At 40.8% G+C, this 18916-nt stretch overlaps 2 protein-coding genes across 2 annotated transcripts; both read left to right on the forward strand.

The window, feature by feature from the left end:
• Positions 1-3573: 3573 nt before the first annotated feature.
• On the forward strand, positions 3574-6451 carry OR10W1 (olfactory receptor family 10 subfamily W member 1). The gene is made up of 2 exons (XM_075547599.1): positions 3574-4599; positions 6250-6451. Exons 1-2 carry the CDS (start codon positions 3641-3643, stop codon positions 6449-6451), a joined length of 1161 nt encoding a protein of 386 aa, XP_075403714.1. The 5' UTR covers positions 3574-3640.
• Positions 6452-17404: 10953 nt separating this feature from the next.
• On the forward strand, positions 17405-18364 carry OR10Q1 (olfactory receptor family 10 subfamily Q member 1). The gene has a single exon (XM_075548102.1). It carries the CDS (start codon positions 17405-17407, stop codon positions 18362-18364), a length of 960 nt encoding a protein of 319 aa, XP_075404217.1.
• The last annotated feature ends 552 nt before the right edge of the window (positions 18365-18916 follow it).

Genomic DNA, 18916 nt, shown 5'->3' on the forward strand with positions numbered 1-18916 from the left:
ACAGAGCATTAAAGGAATTGTGAAGATTGTTCTACTTCTCTGGGCAAGAGAAAAATGCCTAGCAATCTTAACATCCAAGAAGATTAAAACCAAAGTTTCAGAAAACCAGTAAGACAAACAAATTGATATCTTTTTATTAGATTGAACAAATAGACTGCCCATTACCAGATGGATAAGTCCATATATTTTAATGCAACATCTCTATGACTGGTTCTGGGCAGCATACTTTTATAGGCACTATTTAAAATGAGAATGTTTTAGAACCAAAATAATGCAAAGTATCAAAGTTGTGTCATGAGAAGAATAGTTAGAGAAATCAGGAAGAGTGTGCAGAGGTACACGATAACAGCACAATCGTTTTTAAAGATTTCCCTATCAAAATGACCCTAGGGGGTAGACCAGAATGAACATGAAGAAGTTACAGGGCGACAGGTTTCAGAAAGCACTTTTAGAGAACAGACATATGCAACGATGGGGCTAATGAGTCAGGAGGTAAAGGGCTTCCCTAGACATTGAAAGTGAGCAGATAGTGAGTGAGCTGAAATGGAGATCTAAGCATCAATGAAGACCTGAAGCCAATTCTCAAGTTCCTTTCAACTCTAAGTATTCATGACTTACAATCACTCTGATGATGGTATTTTCTTATAGAGCCTAAGAGGACCATTAAAAGGATATGGATGTGACTGAGTCTGATAAAAGTTTTAGAAGTCAACAGTAGGGCTCTGATGTCAAAGCTCTCTATCATAGTATCTGGGGAATATTTGCCTTTTGAGATGTGTTGTAGCCTTCTATGTCGCTATATCCTTGAATGATACAATTTTTTTACCATAGTGCAGCTCGAATGTTGGATGCCAAATTAGTTTTATAAGGTTTCTTCAACAAATTAGTTGATTCTAAAATAATATTAATGGTGAAAGAAAAATGTAATGAAATGATTTCCTTTTCACAATCAGTTTCCACAATCTGTGTATCCACTCAACGTGGATCTATGGAATGCTTAGAATGTGAACAACATTGTGTCTGGTGGTGAGGAGCCCTCTTGACCCAGTGGGGTAATCATTGGGTGAAAACGTGAAGGAGCAGATCTCCTCTATCTTACAGGTATCAATGGGAATTGACTCTGACAGGGGGAAAGAAAAGACAGAAATAAGGCATATAATGCCCCCTGACCTTACAACTATTGCTATAACAATGATCGTCGTTCACTACACTGTTAGTACTGAATCAAAGAAGCCCAGGGCACACAGTGGTTAAACAGTGCCTGCCAACCAGAAAGTTGGTGGTTTGAGCCAACCAGCAACTCTTCAGCAGAAAGATGGGGTAGGCTGATCCTTACAGATTGGAAGCTCTGTGGGACAATTCTACTTTGTCCTAGTTGGTCCCTGTGAGTTAGAATCAACTTGATGGTCTTGGAGTTGGTTTAGAGTTTTTGTTAATTATTAATACAAAAGACTGGATGTTGTGACTGGATACTTTACATTTCTGTTGTTGTTAGGTGCCCTGAGTTAGCTCCCCCACCATCAAATTGACCCCCAACCCCACATGTCACAGAATAGAATTTTCCCATAGGGTTTTCTTGTCTATAATCTTTTCAGAAGCAAATCAGTAGTCCTTTCTGTCACAAAAGCCCTGGGTGCGACTAACCAGCAACTATTGAATTAATGACTGATTGCAAACCACTTGTACTACTCAGACTTCTTGGCATTAGTCTCTCATTCGGTTTTAAATCGCATTACAATATTATAAACTAAATAGGATTTTCCTTCATTATTCAAATGAGGAACCCATGGCTTCAACAAAATATATATTGCCTAGCATTACAACCAGGAGATGAGATTCAAATCATACCATTTAATTTCAAAGTATGTAGTATAATGCTAACATTACACTCCTTCTCATTCCCCCCAAGCTATAGTAAAGTGGCATTAGAAATAATTCCATGCATTAATGAAATTGAGAAGAAAAAACGAGGATGGATAAAATAGATAGCGTTTGTTTGCAGTTGGGAAACCAGCAGAATCACCCATGGTGTACATGCCTTTCTTGTGGTGGTGGCCCCTAGCCACATCCTCCCTGTGCTTGTCACATCAGGTTGGTGGATGTGAAATATTTTTATTGGAAGTGGTGTCCTGGATTGAGGTTTGTCTTAAAAACCCACATTGAATAGCAGCAAATTTTAAAACTGGACAAATTGAAACAAAGACATATATTACCTCTTCCTGGCTCGTTTGGATGAGTTGGCCTGGAAAGGGACATTGAAGGGTTGCCCTTGAGAAGGTCTGGAGTGGGGAAGAAAGTCTGGGGTATTGGCCTTGTAAATAATCCTCTCCCGTCTCCTAATCCCTAATGGAGTTTTGTGAACATGGGCTTGTGAATCAAAAATTTCCCTTCTTGGGGAAGGCATGACCTTGGCAAGTTATGTCTGTTCATCAGACAAGTTTAGATGGAAGCTTTATGGCTTCACGCAGATTTCCCTTTGCCTCCTTCAAAGGGAAGAGAAGCATGGAAACAGGAACTGGCTCGGCCTTTCCCATCGTCTTCCAAAGTTATAGGAAGCGTGCTTGTGCACTAAGAGCTTATGGTCACATCGCTGCTCTGATCTCCACAAAGAAAGGCCCTGTTTCCTTCAAGTGCGACACCGTTCCTGGTTGAGCAATCAGACCACAGTGGGCAGGGCTTGGGATGCTGAGGCTTACCCCTCATAATGTTAAGCTCAACGTTTTGTCAGCCCTTTATCCGGTTGAGCCTTCTTCTGTTTCATTTCCTCATTCTAATAGGTTTGTTCATTTTGCCTCCAAATCTTGTCGCTGATTGTTTTTGTAAAGCACAACCTGATGGAGACATGCCCACACTGTTACTCTCACCAAGCAAGTAGAGCCGACCCTTTTGAACCTGGCATTCAACGCACTGTGACTTCATTGCAGACTCTTCTTCCTCCTGCTTTATTCTAACACCTTGCACTCCAATCATCTGGACCCTCTATTTGGTCCTACACCCCATGCTTTGAACTTTAAAATTGTTTTCTAGCTCCTGTCTCTTAAATGGGCTTAGTATCCCCTGGTTTCTCTTCCATGGAGTCTTGCTTAGTTCCCCAAATTGAAAAGCCATCCTCTCTCTAAAAGTCAACTATCTTATTTATACATTGCTTGTGATCCCACCTACCTTGGACGATAGTCATGTTAGCTGTCTTCTCCACCATGCCACGAGAATTGGAGAATTACACCGACATATCTCCAAAGCAATGCCTCCCGGGCCAGTGAGGGTGAGCAATAAACACATCGTTCCTGTCCCCGCTGTCTTGACCTTTGTTCCCCAAAAGTTCTTGACAATTTCTGGAGAAATGACTGAGATCACTCCATTTTTATTCCGTTTCTTTTGAAAATGACTCCTGAATTCCACTAGTGCCTCTTTTTCTCAAACAATTTCTATGTTGGTTGGCCTTGCTCCTTGAAGTTATGAACTGGGTTATACATTTTTATGCAGAAGGCTTTTTAAAGTGGGGAAGGGAGGGAGAACTAGGTCTGATATTTCTCGTTTCTGACTTATTAAATTAACGACTCAGGGTATATATCAATGTATTGTTGGTCTGATTCTCCCTTTTGTCTTTGTAACTCTGCACAGAAAAAAAGCTATTAGCTCAATGTCCTGGAAAAACCACTCAGTATTGATGGAATTCATGTTTTTGGCCTATCCATCGTGTTCAGAACTGCGGGTCCTGTCCTTCCTTGGACTCAGCCTGGTTTACGCTTTGATCGTTACTGGGAATGTCCTCATTATGTTGGCAATTCAGACAGATGCTCGCCTACATACACCCATGTACTATTTCCTGGGTAGCCTTTCAGGGGTAGAAATATGCTACACCACTGTAGTTGTGCCCCATATGTTGTCCAACACCATACAGACACAGAAAACAATCACCTTCCTGGGCTGTGCCACTCAGATGGCGTTCTTCATTGGACTTGGCAGTGCTGATTGCTTCCTTTTGGCTGTCATGGCCTATGACCGGTATGTTGCCATTTGCCACCCCTTGCAGTACCCTCTCATCGTGACATTGACTCTCTGTGGACGCTTGATTGTGGCCTCTGTGGTCATTGGTTTCTTCCTGTCCACTCAGCTGGTGGTCTTCATCTTCTTCCTGCCATTCTGCCAGGCTCGAGGTATCAAGCACTTCTTTTGTGATGTGCCCCCCGTGATGCAGCTTGTTTGTACCAACAGCCACTTCCATGAGCACTCAGTGCTGGTGGCAGCCACATTAGCCATTGCTGTGCCTTTCTTCCTCATTGCTACCTCCTATGCCTTCATTGTGTCTGCTGTACTCAGGATCCACTCAGCAGCTGGCCGCAGCCGAGCCTGCTCCACCTGCTCCTCCCACCTCACTGTGGTCCTGCTGCAGTACGGCTGCTGTGCCTTCATGTACCTGCGACCCAGCTCCAGCTACTCCCCGACAAAAGATCAACTCCTTTCACTGGTCTACACCCTGGGCACCCCACTGCTCAACCCACTCATCTACACTCTGAGAAACAATGAGGTTAAAGGAGCCCTTGGGAGAATTCTCGCCAAGCATTGCCTCTCCAAGAGGGGAAGGGAAAAACCCATCAGGTAAGATTTGGTTCCAGCCTGAGTACATGGGATTTCTGTCCATTCAGGGGCAAACTAATCTTAAAAACTGGAATAACTTGTCTGCATGCTATTCCGCTATGAGATGCAAAGGGTTAAGCCCTCGTGTACTGACCGAAAGATTGACGGTTAGAATCCGCCCACAGGTTCCTAAATAGGAAGACCTAGTGTTTACTTCCAAATGATAGCCTTGGAGCCCCTGGAGCATAGTTCTCCTCTGATCCACATGACGTTACCGTAAGTCTCAACTGACGGGTTGCTAGATGGTTTGGCTTTTGTTTTGCTTTGCTTTTTCTGGGGATTTAAAATATAGATATATCTCTACCATACTATTCAATCCTTTCTCATCTAGGAAAGAAATGTGTTAGCAAATCAACATAAGGGACTATAAAAATCCCAATATCTTTCCATTCCATTTTCCCCCATGAACTATGTGGAAAGAGCTGATTCTCTCACAAGGTTTTAACTGTGTATGGGGGGGGGGGGCAGGTGCCAGGGGAGGCAAAGAGTACTGGGTAAAGGAGTTACCTTCAATCTCTCTGCTTGAAGCAAACAAGAGTGAAGAAAATGAAAGACGCTTGCAAAAGAAATAGTTCAAAGGGTTAATGGGCATCACGAACTTCAGCCTCCTCTACCCAGAGACCAGAAGAGCTAAGTGATGCCCAACTACCTGATCAAAACTTTCTATAATACAGATCAGTGTAAACCCATAAAAAATTATTTTCAAGATGAATTTCTATGCATCAGTTTGAGCCATATACAGTTGACTTGACTATTTTTATCTACAAAGCAGCAACAACGCATGTTGCAGCCTGCTATATTTGTTTAATCTACATATCGCTCATCTTCCCAGAAAGGCATGCCTGCTACCTCTCATATGTTCTCATGATGGCACTTTTATCATTCTTGAATTCCTTCTATCTTCAACATACCCTTAAAGATGTTCCTAATGAAGTTATTTCCATTTACATAACAGCTGTGATAAAAATTACAACTTGTTCTGTTAATCATTTTATTAGGTACTCTTACAGCTCTTGATCACAATCCATCCATCCATCCATTGTGTCAAGCACCTCTGTATATTGGTTGCCATCATCATTTTCAAAACATTTTCTTTCGACTTGAGCCCTTGGTATCAGCTTCTCTCTTTTTCCCTATCGCCTCCACCCTCCCTCCCTCATGAACCCTTGATAATGTATAAATTATTATTAATTTTTCATGTCATACACTGACCAATGTCTTCCTTCACCCACTTTTCTGTTATCTGTCCCGCTGAGAGATCATTATGATTAGTTATCCCTTCCTCCTGCCTACCTTCCCCTCACCCTCCTGGTATTGCTACTCTCATTATTGGTCCTGAGGGGTTTATCTGTCCTGGATTCCCTGTGTTTCCAGCCCTTAACTGTACTTGTGTACATGCTCTGGTCTAGCCAGATTTATAAGGTAGAATCGGGGTCATGATAGTAGAGGGGAGGAAGCATTAAAAAATCAGAGGAAAGTTGTATGTTTCATTAGTGCTATACTGCATCCAGACTGGCTCATCTCTTCCCTGTGACTTTCGGTAAGGGGATGTCCAATTAAGACTACAACTTTTGACTAATGTTGACCTTCTCCCTTCCTTTGTGGGAGCAGTCACAGCTGTAACACCAAAGTAGACGTCCTCCATCATAAATACGTTATGGAGAAGAAGGGGGGAAATTCTGTGGATGGAGGATTGCCTTACAACATACCAGGCCCAAGTCAAGATGCCACTCCAGTGGCCTATGAAAGACGAACTCTGGACATGGAGGGGAATGGAGAAATAATGGTGGATGCAAGGGGGAAAAAGGAATGAGGGAGGAGATAGCCTGAGAGGGAATCAAAAAGTGGGAGAAGTCAAGGGAAAGGAGTCCAAGGAACTTCTAGGGCTTTCTTTCAGCATTTGATTTTAGGAGTCACATGCCAATGAACATGGAACTCAAGAAAGAAAGGGCTAGATTATTGGGCTACTTGATAAAAATCATTGATCTATTCATAACTAATTGATGGGTACCCCCAGGTTCTCTTCTTTCAGATCTGAAAACTATAAAGAGTGAGTTTTAATTCCTTAAGGTCATTGATGTCTAAAAAGTGCTTCTCTCTACCTACAGATGGAGTCATTAAACACGGAACAAATAGACCACCTGGTTATCTATGATTGTCTCATAGATTCTGAAGTCTGCTTCTCATCGTGATCCTATGGGCAGTTGATCCGTTGACTCTGATCTAGTTTGCCCACTTCGCTGCAGTTTGTTTGGATAGACTTTCAAAAGAACTCTTGGACTTGAGGATGGATTGACTCCATTTTCTTTTTCTTTTTTTTTTTTATCCTTAGCTTGTTACCGCATAATCTGTAGTCTAGTCACTCTTGTGCCTTGTTTTCACTCCCAGAATTCTAGCATAGTTTTGTCTGTATGAGAAAAGGTATCAAGCAAGAAAAACAACAAATACCTTTGATATAAGCAAAGAATAAAGTTTATAATCAATCTCTATGTCCATTACACACTATCTCATTCACTATGTTTTCTTGAGATAAGGTAAAACTAGTCATCTTCTCATTATTTTCTTCAATTATGTCTTATGAAGATACTCAATTATGCTTTATTTTAAAAGCTTTTCAGATTTTTTTCATTAACTTATATAACTTAATGACTCAGCCCAAATTCAGTTGTATATGTTATGTATTGTATGATTTAATGTTATTTTCCATATATAGAGAGAGTGATTTCGAGGCTATTTGTTGAAAAATAATTGCTTACTCATTGAATTGGTTCAGTGTTTTAATGGAAAAGCAATTAAATATATATGTGCTTGAGGTTAACTAAGGACCTTCTGTTCTGGCCCACTGATAAATTTGTCCATCTTAGCATTAAAGGTCTTAGTGACTGTAATTTTCCAACATGTCCTAAAATTAGCTATTTGCATTTCTTTCTAAAATTGCTAACAAGGAATATTCAGATTTTATTTTGGATTACATTGACTCTATATAACTCACTTTGCACCTAATTTTCATCATCATAATATTGGATTTTTGATACATAAACTTGGAATATATTTATTTATAGGTTTCTTTGAGTTTTAACATCAATCTTTATCGTGCTCAATCTTTATAGTGCTCTCGATAGATTCCATTCGTAATTTTATTAGGTGCATAACTAGATTGTTGCAGTGTTTTTATGCTCTTATAAATGTTTTAATTTTTTTCCAATTATTTCCATATCATGAAGAATCGAAGAGTACATATTATGTGTTGTGAGAGGCTCCACTGTTCTGGTTAACCCTCTTAGTGACCCCAAACAAGGCAAGCATCAAATTACTCTGACAATTCACAAGTTTATAGGAAGTAATAGACAGTTGTTATTTTAGACTGATGGTTTATGACAGTTTGTTGTACAACAACATTGGTAGACAGAAGCAGGGTGTTGCCATACCGAAACGGTAAAACATGTAGCACTGGTTTGAGAATGATCTGGACTTCAAGTGCAACAGCTATGGAAAAACAAAAATCTATTAGTGGAGGGTAGAAAGATGACAATCGATAGGTTAATTTTTTTAAGAGTCATTTAAAACCCACAAAGCATTTGAGGTGTTTCTATTAATTTGTATTGCATGAACACTCTGAAACCACAATCCACTCAGATGAAAAGAGACAAGACAACTCAAGATGAAACAAGGACTCCAGCTCCCAACTTCCTATGCCTGGAAGCCATCTAGAAAACCTCAGTAGCAAACGTGTGCTATTTTCTTTTTAACAGAAGGACTTCGCAAAGGAATGCCTCAGAAGGCAGAACCAATTTTTGCAATGGAAAAAACTGGGATCAGGAGACCAAACCTAGGAGTAAAATTTGCCTGTAATGAAAGATCATTTCTGGCTGCCAGAGTTGAGGTCCCTGGAAATGTGTGCCCAATTAGATGTCAGAACTGCTTTGGACTAGCAATTACTAAGTGCCTCTTATTCCTCCCTCTTTTGAATGGAAGTGTCTGTTGTGGTCCAAATTGGGAATGGTGCTAATCACAAGATCCGTGGATTTAAACATGCTGGCTCTGTAAGGATCTGGATACATTTTGAGGCTCATTTCACTTAATAAATTAAAAAAAACTTTTCCCTTTCTATTATATCTCCTCTAAATTACTTTCTCTCTCCATCTTCTGGCTCATTTGTCAGGTTTTTAATCACTGGCCACCTTCTTATCTCTCTGACGTTTCTAGTCCCCTTACCCTTCCCAGTCCCCTTACCCTGTTTCACATTTTTTTCTACTAACACCTACACTTTATAACACACTATTGGTTGTTCTTATTTTATTTATTACTTGGTGTCTGACTTCTTGTTCCCCAACTTGAAATCTCTATAAATTCCTTGGTTTTTTTCCATTCTGTATACTGGTGAATCACAATCATAGCCAATAGAACCTGGCACGTGGTAAGAGCTTGATAAATGCTTGTTGGGTGTTAATAAAGAGCTTGTTAGTAGTGGACATGAATCAGGGGTTGGTGTTAATGGCATCAAGAAGATGGACGTGTGGGGTAATAATGACATCACCTCTGGAAGGAGGCGAATAAAAGGAGGGGGGTTGAGAAGCACAGACTATGACTTGGGGGTACTACTAAAAAAAATAAATAAAATTAAGAGATTGGCACAGGAAAAACTAAATCAAGAATAGAAATAAGTACAGTGTGCAAAGATAAAGCCAATTGTCAGATGAATGATTATAGCAAAAGAAAAATCCTACATGAATTTTGTTTCTTAGCCAGAATAGTTTTAGAGTAAAAGTTTCTATGAAGTCTATTTAACCAAAACCCTCCTATCATAAATGAAAAAGCCCATGTGAGAATTTCACTCCTTGCTTGAGGGTAGACGTTATCACAAGGCCAAATCAGGATTAGATGCCAGGGTTTTTTAGATGCTTGGGATAGTGTTAGATTAGTTTATTGCATGTGTTCCATGAGCACGAGTTGGTAAGAACGTCTGTCTTCACCAATGCTCACTTGAGAGACTTGCTGGAACACAGTATCAGTAATGAGATAAATACCAGGATTGAGAAAGTTTGCCTGGAGTCTCCAGATACCAACTGTGTGTTGTCCCCCCAGACAACAGCTTTCTGTGGTGACCATACAGAAATTGCCCATTAACCATCTCGAAGTTGATTAACTTGGGAAATTTCCCTCCAATATTTTCTCTACTTGGGTTCAGTTCAAGGGAAACCACTAGAGAAATTCTTTCTCCTTGGAGATTCATTAGCTCTGAGGAAGTTTTAGAAAGGACACAAAATAATCTAACTAAAATCGGGCACTACTGGACATTGAGAGAAGATCTGTTTTCTACTGGTGAGGAAGAGGGTGTGCATCTTCTCACCCAGGACTTTGAGTTGGAATTGCTCCATAGCGCTGCTCTTCCAAAGGGTTCCCCTCCTACCTACTCCACCCTGATCACATTTTTTAAGAGCTGTGCTCTAGGCTGCGACATGAAGTGGACACCTCCATGTTTTCATCTGGGTAGCTTTTTCAGTCACTTGTCTTCTCTGGGAAGTGCTGCACAAAACAAAGCATGCTCACTCTTACTTCGTTTTACTCTATGAAAGAGAGGACAGACATGGCCAGTGAGCTCTCTGAAAAAGTGGCCTCCGCTTGGGCAGAAACTCTTCCCATCGCAGCTAAAATGGTAACCTGCACATTAGTAATTTTCCTTAACTGGCTGGTGGAATGAAGCAAACGTCTAAGGGGTAAGGAAACATCTTAAGAGATGTCATGGATTTGATTTAAAATGGTTTGGTTTTACTTCTAAAGAGAACAAGCACAAATCAATACAATGATGTGCAGTTGAGGGGAAATAGCGATGCATATCAATATAGGATTTGTGACAGACAAGCTTCAGCTCAAACCTCACTGCCATCGAGTCAATTCTGACTCTGCCCCTGTGGGTTTCTGAAGCTGTAAATCTTTACACAAGCAGAAAACCTTGTCTTTCTCCTGTGCATCAGCGTGGATCATTGACCTTGTAGTTAGCAGCCCAAAGCATAACCTGCTGCACGACCAAAGCTTCAAAGATTTGCTGCCATCCATATTACTGTCCATGCTTACGGATACTGAAAAGGGAGCTAGGGTAAATAGTTGAATTGCCTAGCTAAGCATACTTAATATCGTATATGCTCGAGTATAAGCCACCCCGAATATCAGCCAAGACACCTCATTTTACCACAAAAACTGCATTACAAATGTGCTGGAAAAACTCAGCTTGTACATGAGTATATACGGTAAGTATAAAACCAACATGCCTTTTTATTACTCTTCCTTCTGTTTTCTTTTAAAACTTTTAAAAGTATCATCACGTGGATTCCAACGACATACGTGACCACATGTGACAGAAGGGTTCCCAAGGTTGGAATCTTTATGGAAGCAGTCAGCCACATGTTTCTCCCTTGGAGTGGCAGGGTTGGGAGGAAATGTCGCTATCTATAAACTGTCAGTTAGCAGCAGAGGACTTAAGCCCCTGTTCACCCAGGCTTCTTATTCCTGCATCATTAAACTGTAATCTGTTTAATGGTGCCGTGTGAAAAACAGGATATTAACATGGTGAAACAGAGTTGGAAATCTTTTGAGATAAAATTAAGCTGGTTTCTTTACAACCGAATTTTATTTTTCAGAAAAACCACTTTCCATCAATCACTTCTGTGACCATCAGTCACTTTCATTTCTGAGGTGTCTTGAGGATTCCTTGTTCTAGGAGACACAATTTAGAAGTTCCTTCCTGAGAGAATGCTCCTTTAGAAGCTGAAGTGGGCAACCATGCCTTCTATCCCTTCATGTTGCTGAGCCAAGACTTGAGTTCATAGGACAAAACCATGTTCATCAGTTTAAGTAGTTGATTGAGAAGCACAATGGGGTTGGTTTTCTAACAGTTCATAACAAAAACATCTATTATGAGAGGTGAAGAAAGGTAAAGCTCGGGGAAAGTTTGCTGAGAGAGATGACACATTAATGAACTCTGAAACAGTTTGGGGATGTTCAAGAAAAGACTGTCTCACGCACAGGGAATAGAAGATGGAAAGGTTCTAGAGCAAGAGAAACAATAGCAATGAACCAAAAGTGATTCCGTAGAGCTGAGGCAAACAGTTCAATGAGGAATAAGGGAAAAGAAGTTACTTAATGCATGTGACTTCATCCTCACAAGAACTCTGTAGAGTAACTATATTATACTATATATAGTTGTTTTGTTCATCAGATTCATGACAATTCAGTAGATTTACCCATGGTCCTAAAATTAATAAAAGGCAGATCCAGAACTCATATTCTAATGGAGAGATTAAATGTCTTCTAAAGATGTAATTAGCTGAGGAACGGCTCAGTGACCCATGCCATTGAGGGAAAATAATTTCCGGGAGTTTTGAAGAGTTTACAATTTTTCCACAAAATTTGCAAGATGTCTTTGGTTGTTTTACAAAGGAGGTTGATTCTCTTACTTGTGTGCATAGCACTAAACAGAGTTGGGCATTCATTTCAGCCACTCAGCCAGAATCATACGTATGTGTCCTTCCCCCATGTGTGTCTGTACCCTCTGACTAAGGTGCACAGACTTCGATGTACACCTAAGGAGGGATATATTGAGGGTGTGCTCACTCTCAGCTAATAGTCTCAAAGTTTAATATTCTCTAAATTTACTGCTGTTGGGTTGATGTTGACTCATAGTGACCCTATAGGACAGAGTAGAAGTGCCTCTGTGAGTTTCCAAGACTGTAACTCTTTACAGGAGTAGAAAGCCTCTGTCTTTCAAACTCAGACCATCAGGTGGTTTTGAACTGCTAACGTTGAAATTAGCAGTCCAACTAGTAAACACTATGCCACCATTATTAGATATTTCAGAATGTGTAGGTATACACATAACTAGACATATGCTTTTGGACAAGGATGGGTCTCCTTAGACATCCATTTTTAGGTATGATGTAGAGGATGGACCTAGATATCTTAGATTCCCTGAGTTCTCAGATTTAGGAATTCAATGCCTCCCAGTATTTATATTGCTATGCAGAGCTTTGCTTTTTCTATATATAGCATTTATGTACTAGGAGTATTGTAATAGTATTCTTACACATTGTAATATTATTCTAATCAGTAAGTGAGGAATAAAATGCTACCTAGATGAGTTTCCTAACTTTATCAACTGCCTTGGTTTGATATGCATGTTAATAATTTAGTGCCTGTGTTTCCTACCATCAATTGGTCAAATGAACCCCTTCATTTATTTATATATTGTAAACAAATATAAAAAATAGCCACTGGATTGGGAAAGTACTGGTTTATTTGAGACTCAAGTAAGTGTAGTATATTTGAGCTACAGAGGGAACCAACCAATTAACTTTGAAAGGAGATTCAAAGGTCCTCAAATTAACTACAAAAGTAGACTCCATGCCAATCAAATCAATCATGCTTGAAATACAGTGAAAGAAGACAGACATTCTCATGCTTCCTCAATCCTCCTATTATTTGATTGTTTTCTATAGACGAACACATTGATGAATTTGAGTGACAAATGGATGAGTTTGTTCAACCAATAAGTTTGATGAAGTTAGCAAACACGTTGATCCATGCGGGGGATAGACAGGCATTTCCTACCTTTGCGACGCCTTAAATGTAGTCTTGATTGAAGTGTTTCACATCAAGTGAAATTCTGTAGGTGGTGATGATTGCGAGGTTTGGAGGAAAGTAGTTTTTCTGAAAGAAAGAGCAATAGAAATCTGAAAATAGTAAGTGCATTTATGGATTTGCATGGACTGTGGAGGGACATTGGAACAAAGCTCTGGATGTCTCACCACATCATACAGCGATTGAATTCAGAGTCCAGAGTGCTCATCAGTACACTATGAAATCGACCATTGAATGACACAAATTCAGAACACAGAAATTTACTCCCAAAGAGCTCTTTTGGAAATTAAATGCTGACCCAGAGAAAACTCTCTGTTAAGAACTCTTATATGCAATTAACCTCTCACCCACTCACCAGAATTTTAAAATGCTGAAATGGCCATTTACTCCATTTGTACCAATGGACATATTGCTTCAAGGTGAGGGACCTGAAGAGTGGACGTTGAATGACAGAGTCAATTCATCTGATGGAAAACTCGAACACAGGGGAAATTTTCACACCTCAAGATACCATGCATTTTAGTTAATGAAACTAGTAACAATGATGGTGTCTATTCTCATACTTCAAGAAAGCTTGGCAGAAATATATGTTTAGTCTATAATATAGTATTTGTTTCATCAGCTCCTATTGGGATCAAACTCAGCAGCACAAAATTAGTAGTCACCATATTTCACGTTAATTGTGCCTCAAATGTTCTCCCATTGAGTAGAAGCAAGCAAATGCATTCTCCAAGGGTCCCAAATAAGTCCTTTGAAAATTAGACAATATGGTTAGAGTAAGTGAAAAGCATGTACAAATGACCGTAAAAGGGGAATACTAATATATAAGTATAAATTCTGGTGCGAATGGTTCTCGAGTAGATTATAGGCTCACCTTGGGTTTGGAGGTAGCCTTTGCTTGCAATCACACTAATATGGCATGGCACAGCAGACACCCCGGTGCCACATGGTATGTTTTGCATGAACATATGCAAACTATTGCTTATATGGAGTTATGCTTTCATAAGACAAATCGTTTTTTCCATGTTCTATTGAATTGAGACCGGTCTTATTTGATATTGATTATTGGTAATTGTGACTATCCTAATGACACTTTTTCTTTTGTTATAGTCTTGTCCTTTCCCCCTTTCACGCTTCATATTTTTGGTTGGGATTGAGCAGAGCAGCTAAAAGCCCTGGGAAGTACTATTGTAAAAGAGCCATATTCTTCATTCTAGAAAAGATAAGATCTAAAGGGCAAACATCCAAGGGAAATAACCCATCACAAGTTAAGAAAGGAGGGAAAACACATTTCTTGGGATGTTGTTAAATCATAAGCGCATGATATAGGTAGATAGGTAGATAGATAGATAGATAGATAGATAGATAGATAGATAGATAGATAGATATTTTCATCATTTTATTAGGGGCTCATACAACTCTTATCACCATCCACACATACATCAATTGTGTAAAGCACATTTGTACATTCATTGCCCTCGTCATTCTCAAAACACTTGCTCTGCACTTAAGCCCCTGGCATCAGCTCCTCATTTTTACCCCTCCTTCCCCACTCCCAGCTCATGAACCCTTGATAATTGTTATTTTGTCATATCTTTCACTGTCCAATGGCACATGATATATTGAAAACATTTCATCTTCACAGATACCTTATCAGGTTTCATAGTTATTTCCTTATCCAAATATAAGGTATCAAAGACTCACCAAGTAGCATAAAACCACTGCCACTGAGTTGATTCCAACACATAGCAACCCTGTAGAGGGCTTCTGAAACTGTCGTCCTGACAGGAGCAGATAGCCTCAACTCTCTCCTGAGGAGCGGCTATTGAGTTTGAACCACCGCCTTTCTGGTCTCTAGTCCAGTGCTTACCCGGCAGTGCCACCAGGGCTTCAAGTAACATAGGCCATGTGAAATTTAAATTAGACTAGGTTCAAGTCTAGACTTCACTGCCTACAAATTCCATAAGATCGACACGCTACTATCCTTCCTCCCCTACAAAATACTAAAATCCCAAAGGATGAAGGAAATTTTTTAATATATTATATGATTGTAAAATAATAAAAACTCCAAATTCACAGCCATTTAATCATTTCTGACTCAACAGAAACCCTCTAGGACAGAGTAGAATTGGTCCTGTGGATTTTGAAGATGGTGAATCTTTATGGGAGGAGAGTGGCTAGTGGTTTCAAACTGTTGGTCTTGAACTGAGTAGCCAATGTGTAACCCACTAGGTTTCCTCTGTGCCTGGACTGTTTGCAGAACACTCTAATAATAGCCTGAGAAGGGTAAAAACAAATAGCAATTGCTGTTCAGTAGATTCCAACACTCCAATTCATACGGAGATGTCAGGTCTTTCTCCTGGTTGCTGAAAATCCAACCAAACTCATTGACATTGTGTGAACTTCAGCTCACTGTGACCATGATACCCATAGGGTTTCTAGGAAGCTGTCAGTCATTATGAGCCATTTAAAAAAAAACTTGATGGTGGATTTGAATTGCTGACCTAAGGTTAGCAGTCCAAAACTTACCCAACTATTCCACTGGAGCTCCCAGAGTGCCTCTGGGTAGATCCAAATAATCAACCTTTCAAGTGTAGTCAGTCCCTTAACTTGTAAGCATACAATTCAACTTGTCCGTGTGGCAATAAGTGCTCAAGTATAATAGACTAGGTAGGGGTCTCTTGTGTTCGGTGTACTATAGGCATCGTTAGCATCTGTACAAGAAGGAAGGAAGAGCTTTGTTGAATCTGACAAATGAATGAAGTGAAGATTGGTTAAGAGAACTTCCAGTGCATTACTACTGACCGCTACAATAGATTATCTTATTAGTTCTAGTGTTTTTTATTGCCTCTGTTGTATTTTCAGTTACACAATCAAATACTCTGCATCGTCTTCTGACTTCTTGCATTGGCTAGATCGTAAAGCATGAAGTTAAACTAAAGCAATGCTAGCCTTCCCATGTCAGTGCATTTTACACTCAGTTGGGTTGTGTTTATTATGTGAATGTGAGAATCTATCTCTAACAGAACATTAACTCCATTTTTATTTTCATAAAATATTTATTTCCCAGCTTATTTTTAACCAGTTCATAATTGCTCACATGCTCCTTGTTTCCTGGCTTTTGCTGTCTTTCCTATCTCAAGAGGAGCTGGAGTGGGTTACAAGTTGGGCTGCTAACTGCAAGATCAGCAGTTCCAAATCACCAGCCACTCAGCGGTAGAACAATGAGGTTTTCTGTTTCCATAAAGATTTACAGCCTTGAAAACACAAAGGGTCAATGTTACGGGGTTGCAATGAGTTGGAACCAGCCAATGGCAATGGGTTTGGTTTTTTGAGATTATGTTTCCATATACAGCAGTGGTTCGCAACCTGTGGGTTGTGACCCTTTTAGGGGTCAAATGACCCTTTCACAGGGGTCTCCTAATACATCCTGAATATCAGATATTCACATTATGATTCATAACAGTAGGAAAATTGCAGTTATGAAGTAGCAACGAAAATAAGTTTATGGTTCGGGTCACCAAAACATAAGGAACTGTATTAAAGGGTCACGGCATTAGGAAGGTTGAGAACCACTGAATACATACTAAAGGAGGCATTAAGAATGCTTCTAGGTTACCAGTAATGTTCTATTTCTTAGCATGGATAGTTTTACTAGTGTATTTACTTTGTAAAAAAAAAACAAATCAAAGTTTGCAATCTTCTCAGCATGTGTGCTGTACTGCAGTAAGAATCGTTACCACAATCCAAGCATAATCCATTTGTTTAATTGTGAAAATGGCTACACAACTCCTTGGTGGAATTAAATAGGAGAAAAGAATTAACTCCTATCAACATGGATTGCAAATCCCAGAGTTAATTGTTATTCAAGAGTTAAGGCAACAGGTTCATCTACGTGCCTTTTTAACCAGGAGCTTCTGAAAATGAACATCCATTGTATATCATGGAGTCTTCCGAGGAAAAAATGCATCACATCTTTTATTGGCAATTCATTGCCAAGTATTGTGATTGGAAACCAGAAGCCCTATTGGTAATTGCAAATTCAACTATGAAGTACCAGGTCTTTTGATTCAGACAATTAAGCAACCAGCAGTTAAAGTTCTGCCCTTTCTATACTTCTGTTGCAGGAGCAATGTTTGCCTGGAACCCTCTCCTCAACCAGTCGGGCCCCACCGAGTTTGTGTTCCGGGTGTTCACTGCTGTCCCTGAATTCCAAGCCCTCCTCTTCCTCCTCTTCCTCCTCCTCTACTTGATGATTCTTTGTGGCAACATGGCCATCATCTGGGTGGTGTGCACGCATAGCTCCCTCCGTACCCCAATGTACTTCTTCCTGTCCAACCTGTCTTTCCTAGAAATCTGCTACACCTCCGTGGTGGTGCCCTTGATGCTCGCCAACATTTGGGGGGCCCAGAAGCCCATCCCCTTGGCTGGCTGTGGGGCCCAAATGTTCTTTTTTGTCACCCTTGGCAGCACGGACTGCTTTCTCTTGGCTGTCATGGCTTATGATCGATACGTGGCCATCTGCCACCCACTGCACTACACCCTCATCATGACCCAGAAGCTGTGCGTCCAGATGGTGGCTGGTGCCCTGGCCCTGGCCCTCTGCCTCTCCCTGCAGCTCACGGCCTTAATCTTCACCCTGCCCTTCTGTGGACGCCGCCGGGAAATCAACCACTTCCTGTGTGATGTCCCTCCGGTCCTGCGCCTGGCCTGTGCTGACACCCGAGTGCACCAGGCCGTCCTCTATGTGGTGGGCATCCTCGTGCTGACCGTCCCCTTCCTGCTTATCTGCGTCTCCTATGTGTTCATCACCCTGGCCATCCTGCGTATCAAGTCTGCCGAAGGCCGCCGGCGGGCCTTCTCCACCTGCTCCTCGCACCTCACGGTGGTCTTGCTGCAGTACGGCTGCTGCAGTCTGGTCTACCTGCGACCCCGCTCCAGCACCTCAGAAGATGAGGATCGCCAAATCGCCCTCGTCTACACTTTTGTCACCCCCCTGCTCAATCCCCTGATTTATACTCTTCGAAACAAAGATGTCAAAGGTGCGCTGAGAAATGCCATCCTCAGCAAAGCAGCTGCTGATGCTCATTGAAGACTTAAGGAGATAGGGAGGGATGCCAGTCCACAGGCATCAAAATGAACTCAACTGAAAGATACGTTGGGACATTTTGCTCCTGTTATGTCTCCCTTCCCCTTTTGCCCAAGACTACACTCATTGGCCCAAGTTCTTTGAATCAGATATGAAGATTTGTACAGACTTCCGATGTTAAAAGCCATTGAGTTAAAAGCTGCTGTTAAAAGCTATTGAGTCAATCCCTGGCTCGCGGCAACCCCATGAACAATGGGATGAAAACGCTAGTACAACCTGTGCCATTGCCATAATTGATTGTAGTTGGGACCATTGTTATCCTTAGAGAACCACAGGGTTTGCATTGCTTGATTTTCAGAAGAAGATCGCCAGGTCTTTCTTCCTAGTCTATCTTAGTTTGAAAGTTCCACTGAAATCTGGTCTGCATCGTAACTACATACCAGGCCCTGCTGGCAAATGAGTAGTGGCTGCTCATGAAGTGAATGGACTGGAAATCAAATCCAAAGATCCCGCTTGGAAGATGAGGACTCTCTCCTGAAACCACTAAGGCCCTCT

This window comes from Tenrec ecaudatus, chromosome 4, assembly GCF_050624435.1.
Source record: "Tenrec ecaudatus isolate mTenEca1 chromosome 4, mTenEca1.hap1, whole genome shotgun sequence".
Classification (NCBI taxonomy): domain Eukaryota; kingdom Metazoa; phylum Chordata; class Mammalia; order Afrosoricida; family Tenrecidae; genus Tenrec; species Tenrec ecaudatus.